Source organism: Podarcis pityusensis, assembly GCF_964106645.2.
Source record: "Podarcis pityusensis genome assembly, chromosome: 6".
Classification (NCBI taxonomy): domain Eukaryota; kingdom Metazoa; phylum Chordata; class Lepidosauria; order Squamata; family Lacertidae; genus Podarcis; species Podarcis pityusensis.
In genome coordinates, this window is record NC_138030.1 from 13,085,555 (window position 1) to 13,104,828 (window position 19,274).

General features: G+C 41.4%; 1 protein-coding gene across 6 annotated transcripts in view; it reads right to left on the minus strand.

The window, feature by feature from the left end:
- Positions 1-15,358: 15,358 nt before the first annotated feature.
- The window catches only part of GNAS (GNAS complex locus), a 177,123-nt gene continuing 173,207 nt past the window's right edge, over positions 15,359-19,274 (minus strand). For all 6 annotated transcript variants that reach the window (XM_081011426.1, XM_081011427.1, XM_081011428.1 and 3 more), the window contains exon 12: positions 15,359-18,519. In XM_081011426.1, the coding sequence (XP_080867552.1) occupies positions 18,373-18,519 (147 nt within the window). In that variant the 3' untranslated portion in view covers positions 15,359-18,372. The remainder of the gene's footprint in view (positions 18,520-19,274) is intronic.

The window sequence follows — 19,274 nt, forward strand, 5'->3', positions numbered from 1 at the left end:
AATAAAAAAAAGTGGCTCATGGGTTGGTTTGCTCGCTTGTTGCGTATTCGCTCCTTCGTTTCGTAAGGTTTTGCACACCGTTTGATGGTGTGTGTGTCCCCCCCCCCCGAAAAACCAGCCTCTAGGTGGGTTTAAACATAAAAGGACTCCTGACCATTAGGTCCAGTTGTGGCCGACTTGGGTTGCGGCACTCATCTTGCTTTACTGGGCGAGGGAGCCAGCGTACAGCTTCCGGGTCATGTGGCCAGCATGACTAAGCCGCTTCTGGCGAACCAGAGCAGCGCACGGAAACGCCGTTTACCTTCCCGCCGGAGCGGTACCTATTTATCTACTTGCACTTTGACATTCTTTCGAACTGCTAGGTTGGCAGGAGCAGGGACCGAGCAACGGGAGCTCACCCCGTTGCGGGGAGTTGAACCGCCAACCTTCTGATCCGCAAGTCCCAGGCTCTGTGGTTTAACCCACAGTGCCACCCGCGTCTAGCAGTCATGAAATTAAAAGACACCTGCCTGCTTCTTGGGAGAAAAGCAATGACAAACCTAGACAGCATCTTAAAAAGCAGAGACATCACCTTGCCAACAAAGGTCCGTATAGTTAAAGGTATGGTTTTCCCAGTAGTGATGTATGGAAGTGAGAGCTGGACCATAAAGAAGGCTGATCGCCAAAGAATTGATGCTTTTGAATTATGGTGCTGGAGGAGACTCTTGAGAGTCCCATGGACTGCAAGAAGAACAAACCTCTCCATTCTGAAGGAAATCAGCTCTGAGTGCTCACTGGAAGGACAGATCGTGAAGCTGAGGCTCCAATACTTTGGCCACCTCATGAGAAGAGAAGACTCCCTGGAAAAGACCCTGATGTTGGGAAAGATGGAGGGCACAAGGAGAAGGGGATGACAGAGGACGAGATGGTTGGACAGTGTTCTCCAAGCTACCAGCATGAGTTTGACCAAACTGCAGGTGGCAGTGGAAGACAGGAGTGCCTGGCGTGCTCTGGTCCCTGGGGTCACGGAGAGTCGGACACCACTAAACAACAAGTGGATTTAACCAAGAAGAAAATGCGGGGGGGGGGGGACTACAGCCTTACTTAAAAACATATAAAAGTGAAAATGCTAACACCGGATTAAAATAAGTGGGGGATCATTTAAAAACAAGCACAAAAAAACCCCTAAAACTATATCTGTCCATATCTACAAAAATAAAATAAATCCCCTAGGAGTTGGCTGCTGTGCGCAGCCACGTTAAAAGTTGTTTGCATCTCGCCCTCGCCTTCTGTAAAGTGGGAGGCACTTGAAAATGGCTTCTTGATCTGAACCAGGAATAGCCCCATCCCAGACTAAGGTAGCTCCTTCTTCAATTTGTGTCTCTGTGCCACGGCAAGGTGGTTTGTGGGTAATGGTAGGCGGAGAGGGGAAGCCTGTAAGGACCACGTGGGGCTCCAGCCCCATTTACGGGCTTCCAGCGAGACTTCCGGGAGTAGAGCGATGCTCTTCCCTCTCCGGAGTCGCCTATGATACCATAGAGATAAGAAGCGGGTATTGCAATAGGGGACGTCAGGGATTGATGCAGCCTGGCTTTGCCTCCTGTGCAGGCGGCGTGAAATGCAATGCAACGCTTCCAATTTAAAACTGGGATTTGCAATTCAGTGATCCCATTTAAAAAACGTCTGCTCCCATCCTATCTGTAAGGCTCTGGGCTTGGATGCTTCAGGGCAGCAGGGAGGGAAATAGCGGGCGCTTCCAAGCCTACAAAGCAGGACACGAGCTCAGCAGCACACAACGGAAGGGCAATATTGTCTGCACTGACTTGCAGCAGCTCTCCAGGATTTTAGGTTGGAGTCTTCCTTACCTGGAGATGGATGCCAGGGGCTGGACCAAGGGACCTCTCACGGCAACGGATGCACTCATCCATGGAGCCACAGCTCCCGCTTGGAGAGGACCATAGCTCAGTAATAATAATAATAATAATAATAATAATAATAATTTATTATTTATACCCCGCCCATCTGGCTGGGCTTCCCCAGCCACTCTGGGCGGCTTCCAACAAAACACTAAAATACAATAACCTATTAAACATTAAAAGCTTCCCTAAACAGGGCTACCTTTAGATGTCTTCTAAAAGTTTGGTAGTTATTTTTCTCTTTGACATCTGGTGGGAGGCCCTCAGCGCTGGACCTCAGTGTCTGGGCAAAACAATGGGGGTGGAGACGCTCCTTCAGGTATACTGGACCGAGGCCATTTAGGGCTTTAAAGGTCAGCACCAACACTTTGAATTGTGCTTGGAAACGTACTGGGAGCCAGTGTAGTCTTTCAGGACCAGTGTTATATGGTCTCGGCGGCCGCTCCCAGTCACCAGTCTGGCTGCCGCGTTCTGGATTAGCTGTAGTGTCCGGGTCACCTTCAAAGGTAGCCCCACATAGGGCGCATTGCAGTAGTCCAAGCGAGAGATAACCAGAGCATGTACCACTCTCAGTGACAGAGCATCAGCTTTGAATGCAGGAGGTCTCTGATTCAATCCGTAGCATTTCCAGGTGGGGCTGGGAGAGAACCAGACCTGAGACCCTGGAGAGCCACTGCCAATCAGTGCAGACAGTGCTGAACTAGATGGACCAATGGTTTGACTTGGTGTTTGGCAGCTTCCTATATTCCCCTCTTGAGCTGCCCAGATACCAATTTAGAGGCACACCACTTCTGATACCAGAGGGAGTACACAGCCTTCAGGCCAAACCCTACGCCAAAGGATAAATGGACATAAATCTGATATCAGGAATCACAAGACAGAGAAACCAGTAGGAGAACACTTCAATCTCCTAGGACATTCTATAAAAGATCTCAAAGTCGCTGTCTTATTACAAAAGAATTTCAGAAATAGACTGGAAAGAGAAGTTGCTGAATTGCAACTTATTACCAAACTTAAAAGCATAAAGAGACCTGGTCTGAATAGAGACATTGGATTCTTATCTCATTATACATGATAAAGCTATTTTTAGCCATCTCACATCTTGCTTTTCCCTGTAAGACCAATTGCAGTCGTTAACACCGGCACAGGACCTAAGATTTTCCACACAATTCTTATTCCCCCTTTAAAATGTTAAGTTAAAATTTAAACGTTATGGCTTCACAATGTCTCTGAGACAGCGTCTGACAGCCTAAATAATGCTAACAGGTTAGTTTGTAACATCCAGAGTGTTAATATTTCATTGCCAAACAACAAGAATGAATGGACCATGCCATAATCAAGGTGCCCAAACAGCAAGGAATATTGAAATAGCTTGTCACTTGCTCTTTGATGAAAGCTCCAGGCTTGCCTTGCACTAAACGGCAAAAGTTGAGCAAGCCATTTCACTTCTCTGAAATTAAAGGACCCCTGACCATTAGGTCCAGTCGTGACTGACTCTGGGGTTGCGCGCTCATCTCGCTCTATAGGCCGAGGGAGCCGGCGTTTGTCCACAGACAGCTTCTGGGTCATGTGGCCAGCATGACTAAGCGGCTTCTGGCGAACCAAAGCAGTGCATGTAAACGCCGTTTACCTTTCCACCGGAGCGGTACCTATTTATCTACTTGCACTTTGACGTGCTTTCGAACTGCTAGGTTGGCAGGAGCAGGGACCGAACATTAGAGTGCAGCATATCCTGCATTCTGTTAATGCTGAAGTTTTCAAGTTTTGTCCCTCCCCGAAACACTTTCCATATTAGCCTGTCCACAAAATAAGCACATTGGCAAAGCCTTGGTATGTTACTGGTTTAAGTGCTGTGTTATTTTCAAAATCCATATATAAAGAGATTATGTGGAAGTCCTCAGTTGATGATTTCCATTTCCTACAATTCTATCAGGACAATTCTTACTTAAGGTTGTGCGAACGCAGTTTGCGGTTACGCTGAAGACCGATGGCGTATTAGTTGTGATCACTGGGTCAGCGTTTACATTTCCTGCTCCTGAAAAGTACCATTTGGATTTTGTTTGGTTTTTCCTCCCAGCTGTGCCTTCTGTCTTGGATGGATAGGATCGGCTTAATAAAAACATCACTGGAACAATAAGGAGGTTGCATAACGTTGTGAAATTGAACCTGTTGTTTATCTACACAACACAGCTGGGATTTTGTCACCGTGATACTTTTATTAACTCAAATGAGACCCATACCTTTAACCCCTAATCGTTGCAGGAGAGGTATAGACTGCATCTACTACATGGGCTCATTTTCAAACTTTTCCAAGGCATCCTGGTCTTTCTTCAAAAGTTATTATAGATTCAAGAATCCTTTGTACATCTCATTAATTCACACCCATATGGGTGACGTACGGATCTGTAGGGATATTTTTTCACCTAGAAAAGGGGATATATATTTTTTTCAAATGCAGATACGTAGTAGCATTAGGATAAATTTAAAGGCAGATTTTAAACACTTAAAGATATTATAGTCTAAGGAAGGTGTGCAAAAATAACTGCATTTATAGAATATTGGCTTCTGCAGCTCAGTGGTAGAGGACATGCTTTATCTGCAAAAGGCTCCCCTATTCAATCCCTGATATCTACAAATAGTGCTGGGGAGATCCTGTCTGAAACTCTGGAGACCAACTTCTAGTCAGAGTAGACAATACTGAGAAAGATGGACCAATGGTCTGATTCGGAATAAGGCAGATTCCTATGAGGACTAAGCTACATTAGTCAAAAAATGTTTTGAATTCGTTATAAACATGCAACACTGGATGGCTCCAGAGAACAAAAAAAAAAAAAAAAAAAAAAAAAAACACCACACACACACAAAACCAACCCAAACAAAAAACAATTAAGTGTTTTTGACATGGCTCCCCCCCCCCCTTTTAACAATTTAATTTCTGACTTACTTATAGTGGGGTTTTTCCTGTGTGTAGATCCACCATGAATGTCAAGATACGACTATTCAAGGACCAACCCCCAAACTGCTTAGGTTTCTGTGAGGAGCTTGTGCTAAGTCAGTGGAGCTACTGACTAGCTTTGTTTCCCTTGAGCGTCTGATCCCTATGCCCAATTGCAAAAAGCTTTTGCACACCATTTTCCATGCAGCAGGTGTGTGTACACAGTTTGTTTCAAGCTCCCTTGGGCTCATGCAACTAGCTTCATAGTACTTTGGATCTTCACCAGAATCTGTTAAATTGTTATGTACGTTTCTGAAATTATGAAATGCAATAAAAAAGTAAAAACATTAGAGATGTTCAGAGAAAGGCTAGCAAATGCAGAAGCCATGGTAATTATGGCTACCCTGCTCACATATAAATAATATAGTGGAAGAATAAAAGTACAGAGAACTACAATGATCAGAAGTATAGTACACCAACGTTGGCATTCTCATCAGCAAGTGTCTCCCCCCCCCCCCTTCATACATTCACATTAATTATTGCAGGTAAGCCATGAACTGGCAAAGATTAATAAGAAACTGGGTCAGCTATTTTGGTTAGCTAAACTTCTCAAAAGCCTGTTTTGGGACATTGGATAGGGTGGACCATTGTTCTGCCCCCTCAGGGTTCAGTTAGTGATAGCAAACCTGTATATTAGTATTAGGTAAGAGGAATAACAGTGCTGGCTTTCCCCCTTTTTAGACCCCAAGAGAGGTTGAGAAATGTAGGCACTGCAATATTCTACTTTCTATTGGCTCTGCCAGAGAGCAGGAAAACACCTCCCTTCCTCCTTTGTAATCTCGTGGCAGTCTAGTGATGGCAAACCCAAAAGGAATGGGGAACTCACTTCGTTCTTAAAGAGCTCCACAGAGAACTTCATAAAAAGGTACGAACCATCTTCACTCAGAGCCATAGAACAGCCTATTGGGCTGTAATATTTCTACATGCCCCTTGATTATCTTCAATAAATCCATGTATAAGGGCTCTGTGGAGGAAATATACTTGGAGTCCTGCAGTGATTTCACACTCTTTATTGCAGCTTGTAAAACAGTGTTGAATTCCCACCAAACCTCAGGCCTTTATATACATTATTTACACAATGAGTCCCATCTGATTGGCTGATCCTGCTTTCCCTCCTGGAGCCTGATTAGTCTTTACCTGCAGGCCAATCAGTTGTTGCATTCAACGATCCTACCAGCCTAATAGGCTGATTAACTTCCTCCTGGAGCCTGATTGGTCTTCTCCTGCAAGCCAATCAGTTGTTGCATTCTAGGATCCTACCTGCCCATTGTTCTAGGATCCAAGCTTAGTACATAACAGTGGAGTTTTGTTAATACTATCCAGAGAGAGAGAGAAATCTCCAGATGGAACCACCATATCTATAGTTTTTTTTTCAGGATTCTGGGAAATTTGAACAGACCATCAGTCCTTCAAATTTTACAGGTGCCATTTGGAAGCTCCGATCCCTTCATCCTTCTGCAGACAGACCCTTGATGTTACAATGTAGAGATGGGGACTTGAACAAAATCCAGTCATGGGGCTGAGTGCAATAGCATTCTCCCCACTCTGGATTGCTTTTGACCCACCAAACTATAGGCAATGTATCAGCCACATCCGGGACTTGCTTTTGCTTCCTGCCACTGGGACTACTACTTTTCCCATGTCAATCTATCACAAGGTGTGTGCATGTACTTTTCTGGAGCATCTCATGTTTTGCAAGCCTCTCCCATCTGCTTCCTTTCATGCATTCAGCAACCTAAGTAGAACTTATCCGAAGCATTTGTTTGCCCAGAATGTGGGTGGGTGGGTGTGCACATAATAATAATAATAATAATAATAATAATAATAATAATATTTATTTATACCTCGCCCAAAACCGGGCTCAGAGCAGCTAGCATCAAATGTATAACACATTAACATAAAATCAGGTAATCAATTAAAATACATCCTAAAATCAGATCAGGATCAGAATAAAATCCAATCAGATGGCAACCTGCAGATTAAGCTTGGGGACCTTAAATGCTCACCAGGCCCAACTGTTTGTGCTGAACTTATATGAGCCTGTGAGAAAAATTGGGGGGCCGCTTTCATACGAGTTCTTAAGAAAGGGGAGCAGGAGTCAGACTGAACCCAACCAAAGGCCTGGCGGAACAGCTCTGTCTTGCAGGCCCTGCGGAACGATGTCAAATCCCGCAGGGTCCTGGTCTCTTGTGACAGAGCTTTCCACCAGGCCGGGGCCACAGCCAGAAAGGCCTTGGCCCTGGTCAAGGCCAGTCTAATCTCCTTGAGGTTTGGGACCGCCAAGATGTTATTTGAGGACCGTAAGGTCCTCCATGGGGCATACCAGGAGAGGCGGTCCTGTAGGTTGGTTTGGCTGTTTAGGTTGTCTGAAAACTAGGCCTCCTGGAACCCGAACTGGCTGATTTGGGTAGAACTGAGATTCAGCCAGAAAGGGTTGTATTGACGGCAAATGGGGAGTGCATGCAGGCATTATGTGTGCTCTCCACCCTCCAAGCCGTATTTAATTTGGGGTTTAAACCCTGATTAAGCACTGTGCTAGGTCCCTGAAACAGTTTCGGGCCCAGACCCAAGTTGGTCCTAGATCATCCCAGGTCAGATTGGAGCTGCTCCAAAGTGTGGATCAGGAGCTCTGTGCACAGCCTTACCTAGCTACCTAATCTGATGTATTCAAGGAGAAATCTACTGCCAAGGACTCACCAACTGTTGGCCACTTTCAAGGTAACCGAGCTTGGATTAATTTAGAAGGACAAAATAATCTTAAACAAGCATCAAGTATGGGAAAATACCAGTACTTTATTTCTTAAATAATAAAAAAGGTCCTATTAAAACATTTCAATACATTTGTTGATGTGTTTATGGTTCTGAATTATTTTATTGTGCTTCTGATTTGATGTGTTGAGTTGGCCTCCAGTTTTTTTATATATAAAAAAATTCCTGGATGTTTCAATAAATGTTTGCATAAAACACACATGCCCTTTTTAAGAAAAATCAACATGGCAGTAAGCACCAGAAATACACCGGCTTAATTTCAAGATTTTTTTTTTTTTTAATGATATTTATTAAAGTTTCAAAGAAAAGATTACATAGATAAAAAGAAAAGAAAAAGAAAAAGAAAAAAAAGAAAAAATACAAATTACAGAAAAAAGATTAAAAAAAACACTTTAAAAAAAACATCGATCTTTCCATACCTTACATTTCATTTCCTTACTTCCCTGACTTCCTCACACCTCCCCCTTTTTGTATTCCCGTTTACAAAATCCTTTCAGCAAATCCTTACCCTCTTTCATTTATCTTTACTCTGTATCTTAACCTATTATAACTATATATTTTCATCCATATAACTATCAATATTTACATATTCTTATTAACCTTATTACCAAAACCACTTATTTTCAGTCCAGCATCATTTTAACATTCATTAATTTTACAGTATTTCTGCAAATAGTCTTTAAACTTCTTCCAATCTTCTTCCACCAACTCTTCTCCCTGGTCTCGGATTCTGCCAGTCATTTCCGCCATTTCCATATAGTCCATCACCTTCATCTGCCATTCTTCCAAAGTGGGTAAATCTTGTGTCTTCCAATACTTTGCAATAAGTATTCTTGCTGCTGTTGTAGCATACATAAAAAAAGTTCTATCCTTCTTTGGCACCAATTGGCCGACTATACCCAAGAGGAAGGCCTCTGGTTTCTTCAGGAAGGTAAATTTAAATACCTTTTTCATTTCATTATAGATCATCTCCCAGAACACCTTGATCTTTGGGCACGTCCACCAAAGGTGAAAGAATGTACCTTCAGTTTCTTTACATTTCCAACATTTATTATCGGGCAAATGATAGATTTTTGCAAGCTTGACTGGTGTCATGTACCACCTATAAATCATTTTCATAATATTCTCTTTTAGGGCATTACATGCAGTAAATTTTATACCTGTGGTCCACAACTGTTCCCAGTCAGCAAACATAATGTTATGTCCAACGTCCTGTGCCCATTTAATCATGGCAGATTTAACCGTCTCATCCTGAGTGTTCCATTTTAACAGCAAGTTATACATTCTTGAAAGTATCTTTGTTTTAGGATCTAACAGTTCTGTTTCCAACTTTGATTTTTCCACCTGGAAGCCAATTTTTTTGTCTAAATTATAAGCCTCTCTTATTTGATAATAGTGAAGCCAATCTCACACTTTATCTTTTAGTTTCTCAAAACTCTGCAGTTTCAATTTGTCTCCTTCCTGCTCCAAAATTTCCCAATATTTCGGCCACTTGGCCTCCATATTGAGCTTTTTCAGGGCCTTTGCCTCCATCGGTGACAACCACCTTGGGGTTTTGTTTTCAAGTAAGTCTTTATATCTTGTCCAGACATTAAACAATGCTTTCCTGACAATATGGTTTTTAAATGCTTTATGTACTTTGACCTTGTCGTACCACAAGTATGCATGCCATCCAAAAACATTATTAAATCCTTCTAAGTCCAAAATGTCTGTGTCCTCAAGAAGCAGCCAATCTTTCAACCAGCAGAAAGCTGCTGATTCATAATAAAGTTTGAAATCTGGCAGGGCAAATCCCCCTCTTTCTTTTGCATCAGTTAATATTTTAAATTTTATTCTGGGCTTCTTGCCCTGCCAGACAAATCTAGAAATATCTCTCTGCCACTTCTTGAAACAATCCATTTTGTCTAGAATTTGTAATGATTGAAACAAAAACAGCATTCTCGGCAATACATTCATCTTTATAGCAGCAATTCGACCCAACAAGGAAAGCTTCAGATTTGACCAGATTTCTAAATCCTTTTTCACATCCGACCAACATTTTTCATAATTGTCTTTGAATAAGTTCCCATTTTTAGCTGTCATATTAATCCCCAAGTATTTCACCTTCTTAACCACTGTTAAACCTCTCTCATTCTGAAACCTCTCTTTCTCAATCATTGTTAAGTTTTTCTCAAGGACTTTAGTTTTTAACTTATTCAACTTAAATCCTGCCACATGACCAAATTCTTGGATCAGTTCTAATACTCTTTTAGTACTAGATTCTGGCTCCTGTAAAGTCAATACTAAGTCATCTGCAAAGGCTTTCAATTTATTAATTTCAAGATTTTTATACCCCTTTCTGATGTAACACCCAAGTGAACCAAGGAAGGTGCACATTAAAAACATGTTTATACGTGTGCCTGTTACTGGGCAAACAGTTCTGTCCACATATCAAGCCAATTGTTCTCACTTCTGGCGAGGTCTGATCTTTCAGCGGCTTTTGTGACACCAAACATAGAGGACAGTAAAACACTCTACAGTGGTACCTCGGTTTAAGAACAGCCCTGTTTACAAACTACAGTCATATCTTGGGTTACAGACTCTTCAGGTTGCATTTTTTTGGGTTATGGTCACATCGAAACCTGGAGGTACGGAATGGGTTACTTCTGGGTTTCGGTGGTCGCGCATGTGCAGAAGTGCTAAATCTCGCTTTGTGCATAAGCGCTGAATCGCAACTCGCGTGTGTGCAGACGCGGCGCTGTGGGTTGCGAACGTGCCTCCCACACGGATTATGTTTGCAACCCGAGCGTCCACTGTACAGTGGTACCTCGGGTTAAGTACTTAATTCGTTCCGGAGGTCCGTACTTAACCTGAAACTGTTCTTAACCTGAAGCACCACTTTAGCTAATGGGGCCTCCTGCTGCTGCCACGCCGCTGGAGCACGATTTCTGTTCTTATCCTGAAGCAAAGTTCTTAACCTGAAGCACTATTTCTGGGTTAGCGGAGTCTGTAACCTGAAGCGTATGTAACCCGAGGTACCACTGTATTCAGTTTACGAACTCCACAGAAGTAGTGTCCCAGTTTGCGAACTTTACCTTGGTCTAAGAATGGAAGCCGAATGGTAGAAGGGCACAGGCGGTGGGAGGCCGCATTAGGGAAAGCACGCCTCGGTTTGAGAACGGACTTCCGGAATGGATTACGTATTCTTCGCTCTATAAGACGCACCAGACCATAAGACGCACCTAGTTTTTGGAGGAGGAAAACAAGAAAAAAATATATTCTGAACCTCAAAAGCCAGAACAAGAGGGATCGCTGCGCAGTGAAAGCAGAGATCCCTCTGGCTGTTCTGGCTTCTGGGATAGCTGCGCAGCCTGCATTCGCTCCATAAGACGCACACACATTTTCCCTTACTTTTTAGGAGGGAAAAAGTGAGTCTTATAGAGCAAAAAATACGGTAAGTTCGTAAACCGAGGAACCACTGTACGTGGCATTGCCCCGAAGAGTGTTCAGAAGCATCAACGGATGCAAAGTGCAGCCATTTGACTATTACACAGGGACTTGTTATGTGGGACATAGAATTCCACCATTCTTAACTCATTTCCAATTTGTTTCTGAGCTCCCTTGCACCAGGCTATCTCAAGAACCTCCTCCACCTACCCATTCATTCAGGTAAGTGACTGAGACCTTACTTGGTCTTCCCCTGCAAAGATATATGTGGGCACATAGAACAGGACCTTCACTTGTACCCACTTGGGGGTGGAGCAAATATGAAAGGGATATATCCCAACTTATTATTATTATTATTGTTGTTGTTGTTGTTGTTGTTGTTATATAAAGTAACTTCTGCCATATTTAATTCTGGGTGTTTCTACCGTTCTTTCGACATATTTTACTGTTTGGGGATTTTATACATTTTATTAGTCACCTTGGATGCTTGTTAAACAGAAAGGAGGAATGCAAATATTGAAATGCTACTAGCAGTTCTCTTTCAGTGTGTGGCTCTGCTTGATAAATGCATTCAATAGCATTTTTTTGCTGGATTAATTCCAAGGCTTGCCGCCCAGAAACATCACTGATGCATGCACCATTGAAGTAGTATTCTTGGTAGTCCGGTACTAATTTTTCCTTCCAAAACAAAGGTTTAAGAGGACCATGCATGCAACATGAGGTAATGCAGACATGCCCGGCCCAATGCCTCATCCAAAAGGTTTACTCAAATGGGACTTCAATTCCCTAATAATTGTGCATAGGATGGTTACCATTCTGATTTCACATCCAAGTAGAGTCAGAAAGAAGCTATGTTTGTTGGTGTACAGAGCAGTGACATTATCTCTGCTAAGCAGATGGTGGAAATGGCAGCAGAAACTACTACTGTAGTTTCAACCACACATAACTTGTTACAGAGGTTCAGAGTATTTACTCTGAAGAGGGAAGCACCAGAATACAATCCATTCTTAACTCCTCAAGTTAGCTTTTGAGATTACCTTGCGTGGAGATCCACATGGAATCACTCCTGTCAATACCTGCAGCATTAATTTGGCAGGAGCAGCATGCAACCTGACTGGGCCCATGAACAAACACCTGCTAAAAAGACTAGCTTCTCCCCACACTGGAGGAATGGCAGATGAAAATGATGAAATACATGGAATTGGCGGAAATGACTGGAAGAATCCGTGACCAGGGAGAAGAGTCGGTGGAAGAAGATTGGAAGAAATTCAAAGACTATTTACAGAAATATTGCAAAATTAATGAATGTTAGAATGATGTTGGATTGAAGTTAAGGGGTTTCTAGCTGTACAGGTTAAAAGAATATGGAAAAATTGGTTTTAATACGTAAAATCTAAAATTTAAAGTTATATTATATCAAGATTAAAGATTAGGATTAAAAAGGAGGGAAAGGAATTGTTGGATTAACATATTTAATTAGAATACAAAAGAGGGAGGTAAGAGGAGGTCCGGGAAACAAGTAAATGTAAAAGAAGTGAGGAAAAGATGAAATTGTTTTTAATTGTTTTTTCCTTTTTTCCTTTGTATTTTTTCTTTTTATTGTTAATTTTTTCTTCATTAATGTGGTTTTTTTTCTTGTGAAATTTTAATAAATATTATTTAAAATAAATAAATAAATAAAAAGACTAGCTTCTCCATGGAACGTCACCAACACGTTTGCAAACGTTACTGTACCTTGTGGTTACAAATACTAACCCCCCCCCCCCAAAAAAAACATTTTTCAGTTGTGACACCCCATCTGGGGAATCCTTTCATACGTGGGTTAGGGAAGCATCAGTACTGACATAATTCCAAGATCATTATTATTTCCCAAGGCATTTAACTGAGTGAACTGTATTCGTTGTATCTTTTATCTTCTCTGTTATTTTCTTACTGTCTGCTGCCACTGTTGTTTTTATCTGTGGTTTCGATTTAAGGGTTGTAAGCCTTTATCTTTTATGGATGATTAAGATGAAAACTGTTAGGATACTGGTCTGTATTATGTGGCAAGGTGAGTGCTTGAGAAGACTGCTCTTATGTTGGAATCATAGCATTCAACACATGCTTTGGGGTGGCAAAGAAAATGCAACACAACCAGCTAGCATGGAAGTCTGTTTTTGTCATTACTCCCACTAGTACAGAACCAATCGCCAACAGTGAAGGCCCTGATTAGAATTCTTCCTTCAATTGCTGTGCTTATATGGGAGGTAGAACAGGATCCAGCTGTATGGAACCAGTTGCTCTCAAAAATCTGACGCACTTATCCCATCTCTGTTGACTTCTAAAAAACCTATTACTGAATGTGTTAACAGACTGCTTTTTAGGCAGTATCACTATAACTGCATTTCAGGCTTTTAAAAATGTACTTAAAATCAATGAATGGTGATTTTCCTGATTTGAAAGGCCTGATGAAATACAGTTGTACCTCAGAAGTTGAACGGAATCCGTTCCGTAAATCCGTCCAACTTCTGAAACGTTTGGAAACCGAGGCACAGCTTCTGATTGGCTGCAGGAAGCTCCTGCAGCCAATCGGAAGCAGCAGAACCCATGTTGGACGTTCGGGTTCCAAAGAACATTCACAAACTGGAACATTTACTTATGGGTTTGCGGCATTCGGGAGTCAAAATGTTCGGGTCGCAAGGTGTTCGACTTCTGAGGCACGACTTTTTTTTACCTTTGCAACAAATGATGCTGCTTTTGTATGACATTTTGTGGGGCACTGTATGAAAATAGGAACTATGCGGGGTACAGATAATGATTAAATGGGCACTTTCTTTTACCACCCTCAAGGAGAAGCCATGAATCATGATCAATAACTTACCTTTATGGCGCAGAAGTCATGACCCCACGGATCTGGTTGTGAGTTGCTCCAACAACAAATAAAAACCATTAACTATCGGTTCACCTATGCCATTTTGTCTTTCGTTTTTATAGCTTTACTGGAGCCATATAGGTTCAGACTACGCAAAAGGAGTCTCCACCCTGCCATGGATTGGGTCCAATGGCTTTGCCATGAGGAATAAACCGAGCAAAACACAAAATATCACACTATCAATGCTATGTTCCTGGGGGGAAAAACATGATCCAGAGTGTGGTGCAAGTATGGTAAAATATTTTGGGAATTAACTCAATCAAGTCTCAGTGCTCTTTCATTCCCAGCATATTCCCATTAGTATAATAAAGTGGCGAAACAGCACCATTGATTCCTGGAAACACTTAGTGCCCAAAAACTTGTTTTGCTAAATAAAAATGTTTGGTTAGAATGTTATTTCTACAGCACAGAGTCTTGTTTTGAAAACCACACTCTCTCTACAATTTATTATTCTCATTTGTACAAAATACCTAAAGTATTCAGACTAAATGCAGGAGACCAGCATGCTGAGGGTTATGTTTTAAATCCAAATGTTTTGGAATTAACACACTTGCAAAAGAAAACCCTCCTCAAACATTATCTTCAATTACTAATTTAAAAAACCCTGAGCTTACCCAACGAAAGAGTTGCATAACTTCAACAAACCAAAGTATTTCTCCACAGTAGAGATCCTTTAAAAGGGCCAACCAAGCGGGGTTAATAGCAAAAGTCTAGTGTGGGGGAATTTATAGACTTTCATTTTGGCTTCACAGTGGAATTCATGACATATCTTGGTCAATAGACAGGATGCATGTGTGTCCCTAAGACACTGAGTTGGCTTTATTGATAGAAGTGGTAGTAATTGTATTTCTGAGAGTCGCAATGAATACTTGGGGAAGAAAATACACAATGGTTGTAAAAAGCCAGAAATTCCTGAAGCAGGTGACAGATGCAAATCCAGAATCCTCAATCCTGATTATTATTTGAACAGGAGGCTCCAACAAATAAATAGAAAAAAATAAAGTCCAAGGGAAAGATGAGTATTAGATTGGAATGGTTCAAACGACTGCAAAATTAAGTCAGCTAAATTAGAGACAGAAGAAAACACAGAATTAAATAGCAAGCATCAAAGCTTTATGGGTTTTTTTTGTATTAAAAATAAAAACAAAACAAAGAGAAAAAGCTGTTAAAATAAGACTTGCATTTACCAGACCACCAAACTGCAAAAACTTAAAACAGACAGACTAACAGAGGCAATACTGAGATCATACACACACACACACACACACACACACACACACACCGCTCTCCATTCATTTGCAGCCGAAACTGGTTCCAAAACACTCCCTTCACCCACCCAACTTAAAAAAAGGATCTCAAACATTTCCATTCATATAAAGCTTTATAGGTGGTGTATTTTAAACGGCGTGTGTGCCCGTGTATGGCATGCACACACACCCTTTGTTACATATGCTTGCTTAATCTCTTCACCAATGGAAGGGGGTCTTTGCTACTGTTTAATAAAAGGCGATGCTTTTGTTTTTCTCAGTTCGTTCTTTGCAAATAGTTTCTATCCTTACTGATTTGTTTCTTGAATTATCTCCCCACCCTCCACCCCCCCAGGTTTAAGAGGTAATAAAAATAGGTTTGGCACTAAACTTAGGTTTTTTGTTTTTACTTTTAATAGCAAAAATTAAGGCTCATATTTTAAAGTGTGTGTGTGTGTGTGTGTTCTGCTCTATGGAATCCCATCAGGCACTAGCTACGTCTTATACTGGCAAAGGTGTGTTTCTGGAACACGCTTTGCAACGGATCGCAAACACTCACAAGGCAGCTCATCCTAGAACGTTAAAACGGACCGTCTGCTAAATTTTAATTGGCTACACCGCAGGCCCAGGCTGCTATCCAAAGGAGCTATTATGGGAGCCTGAGGGAATTGCGGACACAGCTAGGGCTTCCTCAGTTGCTTCGCACAACTGCAGTCCCCACATCTGATGAGGCAAGCTAGTTAAAAAAAAAAAAAATCAGACGGGGCTTGGCTCTCATCGGGACACTGCAGCAGTGGGAAACGGGAAGAAAGTCTCAATGGCATGTTCATGTCTTCTCCCCCTCACTTTCACAGCATTGAAGTGTGTGTGTGTTTTGCAGTGAACAATGCAATTGTTTTTGTTCTATCTGGGTGAATGGTTCATACCTATTCTTCGTATATTAAAGGAGACAGGGAACTCCCCCCCAATAGAGAATTAATTACACCTGTCCTGGTCACGATCCTGAACACCTGCGGTTCTTAACGTTAAGGTTTCTGGCACTTGTAGAAATTATTGGCCACAGCACAGCTTCTAAAGTGGGACTTCTTCCCAAGAGAGAAACTAATGTCATGTCTGGTGGGTGTAAGATAAGCTAATGTGTAAAAAAGGCAATTAAAAAAATAATCGATGTATTGGAATCTAGATTTCCCCCTCGCCTCATTTTTCAGGGTGGGGCAAAGGGGTGGCTTGAGTTAATGTAGTTGATCTAGATGTACAGCGGTAATTTTAGACTTTGTACAAATTTGTACATGTAGGTTCAGACACATGAAAAAGTAATACGCTCACAAAGACATAAAACACCTAAGTATAAAATATAAAGCGGTGTAGTTACTAAAATTACATGCTCTCTTATTGCTACAGTGATTTTTGCTCTTTGTTAAAAAAACTGTACCACATGTTGTTCTAAGCATATGATTTGCATAAATTATTCAAGTTTAAGAAAAAAAAAATCCACACTCCTCAACTTTAAGCTACTTATATAGTTAATATAAAACAAAAATTTGAAGTCTCTCTTTATTAAAAGAGAAATAAAATGTCGTTTGAAACTGAAATCGAGTGGCCAAATCCAGGGGCAAGGTAATTACGTTGCAATTATGGGAGTCTTATGCCCACGCAGAAATAGTGGCGGTGGAAAAGCATGTGACTGGCACAGAGACGGCCACCAGGTCTGTGCAATGCCTATGTGTTTGCTTTTTTTTTGTTCTGTTTTTGTCCTTTTGCACAAAAAAAAGACTATGAATGACAAAGACTAACATTTATAATTTGTAGCAAAATTTGGTTTATGTAGAAACAAGCCATGTTTTGCATTTGGATAGAGATTTAAATGAGTTAAAGCTAAAAATTAAAAAGCATGATGCTGCAACATCTGTTCACTTGTTGTAGACCTCACTTTTAAAGTGGTTACGTTTGCACGATTTGTACTTTTTTTTTTTTTTAATACTAAACAGTATTTTTTTCCCCTCCTCCTTTTATAAACCAGAAAAAAACCCTAAACTACAGATAAATTTTCCCTACCTTGAGCAACTGCTGCAGATAGGGTTGACAAAGCTGTACAGCGCAATCAAACATACTTACATCTTAGCTCATTGCACGGGTACAGCCATAATCAAGGCACAAAGATCTTCTACAAGTTATTTTTTTTTTCAATAAAGTTGTACAAAATAATACATTTTACAGTCTGTACAAGAATAATAATCCAGCAGTAAAATAAAAATTGGGAAGAGAGGTTACGGGAAGGCAATAGAAGGAGAAGGGGAGAGAGAAAGAAGGGGAGATTGTGAGGACGACAGTCCAGATAATGATTTATATATATATGTATATATATATATATATATCTATATAGCAGACAGGATCATCAGTGGACAAACTGAAAAAACAGTGTGTGGTTAACTCTTTCTGCAATCACAGGCCATAATGCAGTTCATTTAGCAATGTCCCCAGTCACCAGAGGACCGCCATGGTTCAACAACACCTTTCTGAAGGTAGCAGTTGGTTTTCTACTGTCTAGATCTGCTGTAGACTTGTCAGTATTTCCGCTCAAAAGTCACATTCAGAGGCAGAGAACCAAACTCAAGCGCCTGTCCTTTCAACTTGGTCTGTGACTTGGCACCTTCTTGAGTCTGATGCAGTGAATGGATAACAAAGTTGAAATCATGGGATATAGGATTATGCCCACAACAGTGCTAATTACCTAATGTTCTCTCTCCCATTTTCTCTTTTGTTTGTTTGCTTTTTTAATATTTAACTTTAATCCCAAATCCTCTCAGGTGTTCCACTTTCAGGGTGTTATTTATTATTATTATTATTATTTTGTTAATGACAGTGTTAAGAGAAAAAAAACGCCCCCCTCCCTCCCGCCCCCGCTCGCAGAAATGGCCTTTTACATTTCATGGGCCGTCTCAAACTGTTCCAAGGGGGTGAAACAAGCAAGCTTAGAAGTGCTGCTATTTGTCCAGCAAGGAGAAAAGGTTGAGGGATGCAAATCAGAGGGAGATTGCAACAGTTTTTCTTCCACCCTATGTGGGCAAGGTTTTTTTTTCTTTTTAATAAGGAATAAGGAGTCCAAAACAGAGGAAAAAGTGCTCTCCATCACAATAACTCATATTGACGAAGGTGCATCCGTTGGATAATGTCCCGACAGTCATTGAAAACCCTCCGGATGTTTTCTGTATCCACTGCACAGGTGAAGTGAGGGTAGCAGTAGTGTCTTCCATCTCCACTTGCTGTGCTGATTCTCTGCAAGAGTGACAAACACAAAGTATGTCAAAAGCACGAGAGGTTGTGGAACAGGGTTAATGAGAATTGTTCTTCATAGTGCCTTATCTCTTTCCCCCAACACCCCGGCTCCAAGAATTCGATTTCCATGGTAAAATGTAGAACAGAACTATGTCAGAACAAGTGGCAGGAAAACTTACAAAGATGCTAATTATTTGCCATTACTGAAAAGTCAGACTGATAATTCACTACTGTGGTACCTCTAGTTACGAACTTAATTCGTTCCGGAGGTCCGTTCTTAACCTGAAGCTGTTCTTAACTAGAGGCGTGCTTTCGCTAATGGGGCCTCTTGTGTTAGGGGACATTCGGCACAGAAACATGTGTGTATACCTTTAAGAAGTTTCTGTGATTAATTGGCTGCAGCTGGCCGTTGCTATAAAAGAAAAAAGCTGAGTTTTGTAGCCTGCCTGCAGGAATAACACCCACCAGAGTTTGTGTTTATTGTTTAGTAATAAAGTCTTCGTTTTAGTTTGGGTTTTTACACCTATGTCTCCTGGAGTCACTCTGTCCTCTGCCACCAGCTGGAAATCCCCCTCCAATATCTTGCTGCCGCTGCGCCGCCGGCACACGATTTCCGTTCTCATCCTGGGGTAAAGTTCTCAACTCGAGGTAACTCTTTCAGGTTAGCAGAATTTGTAACCTGAAGCGTTTGTAACTCGAGGTACCACTGTACAAAATGTGCAATTTTCTTTCGAAACCTGCTAGTATCCAGGTAG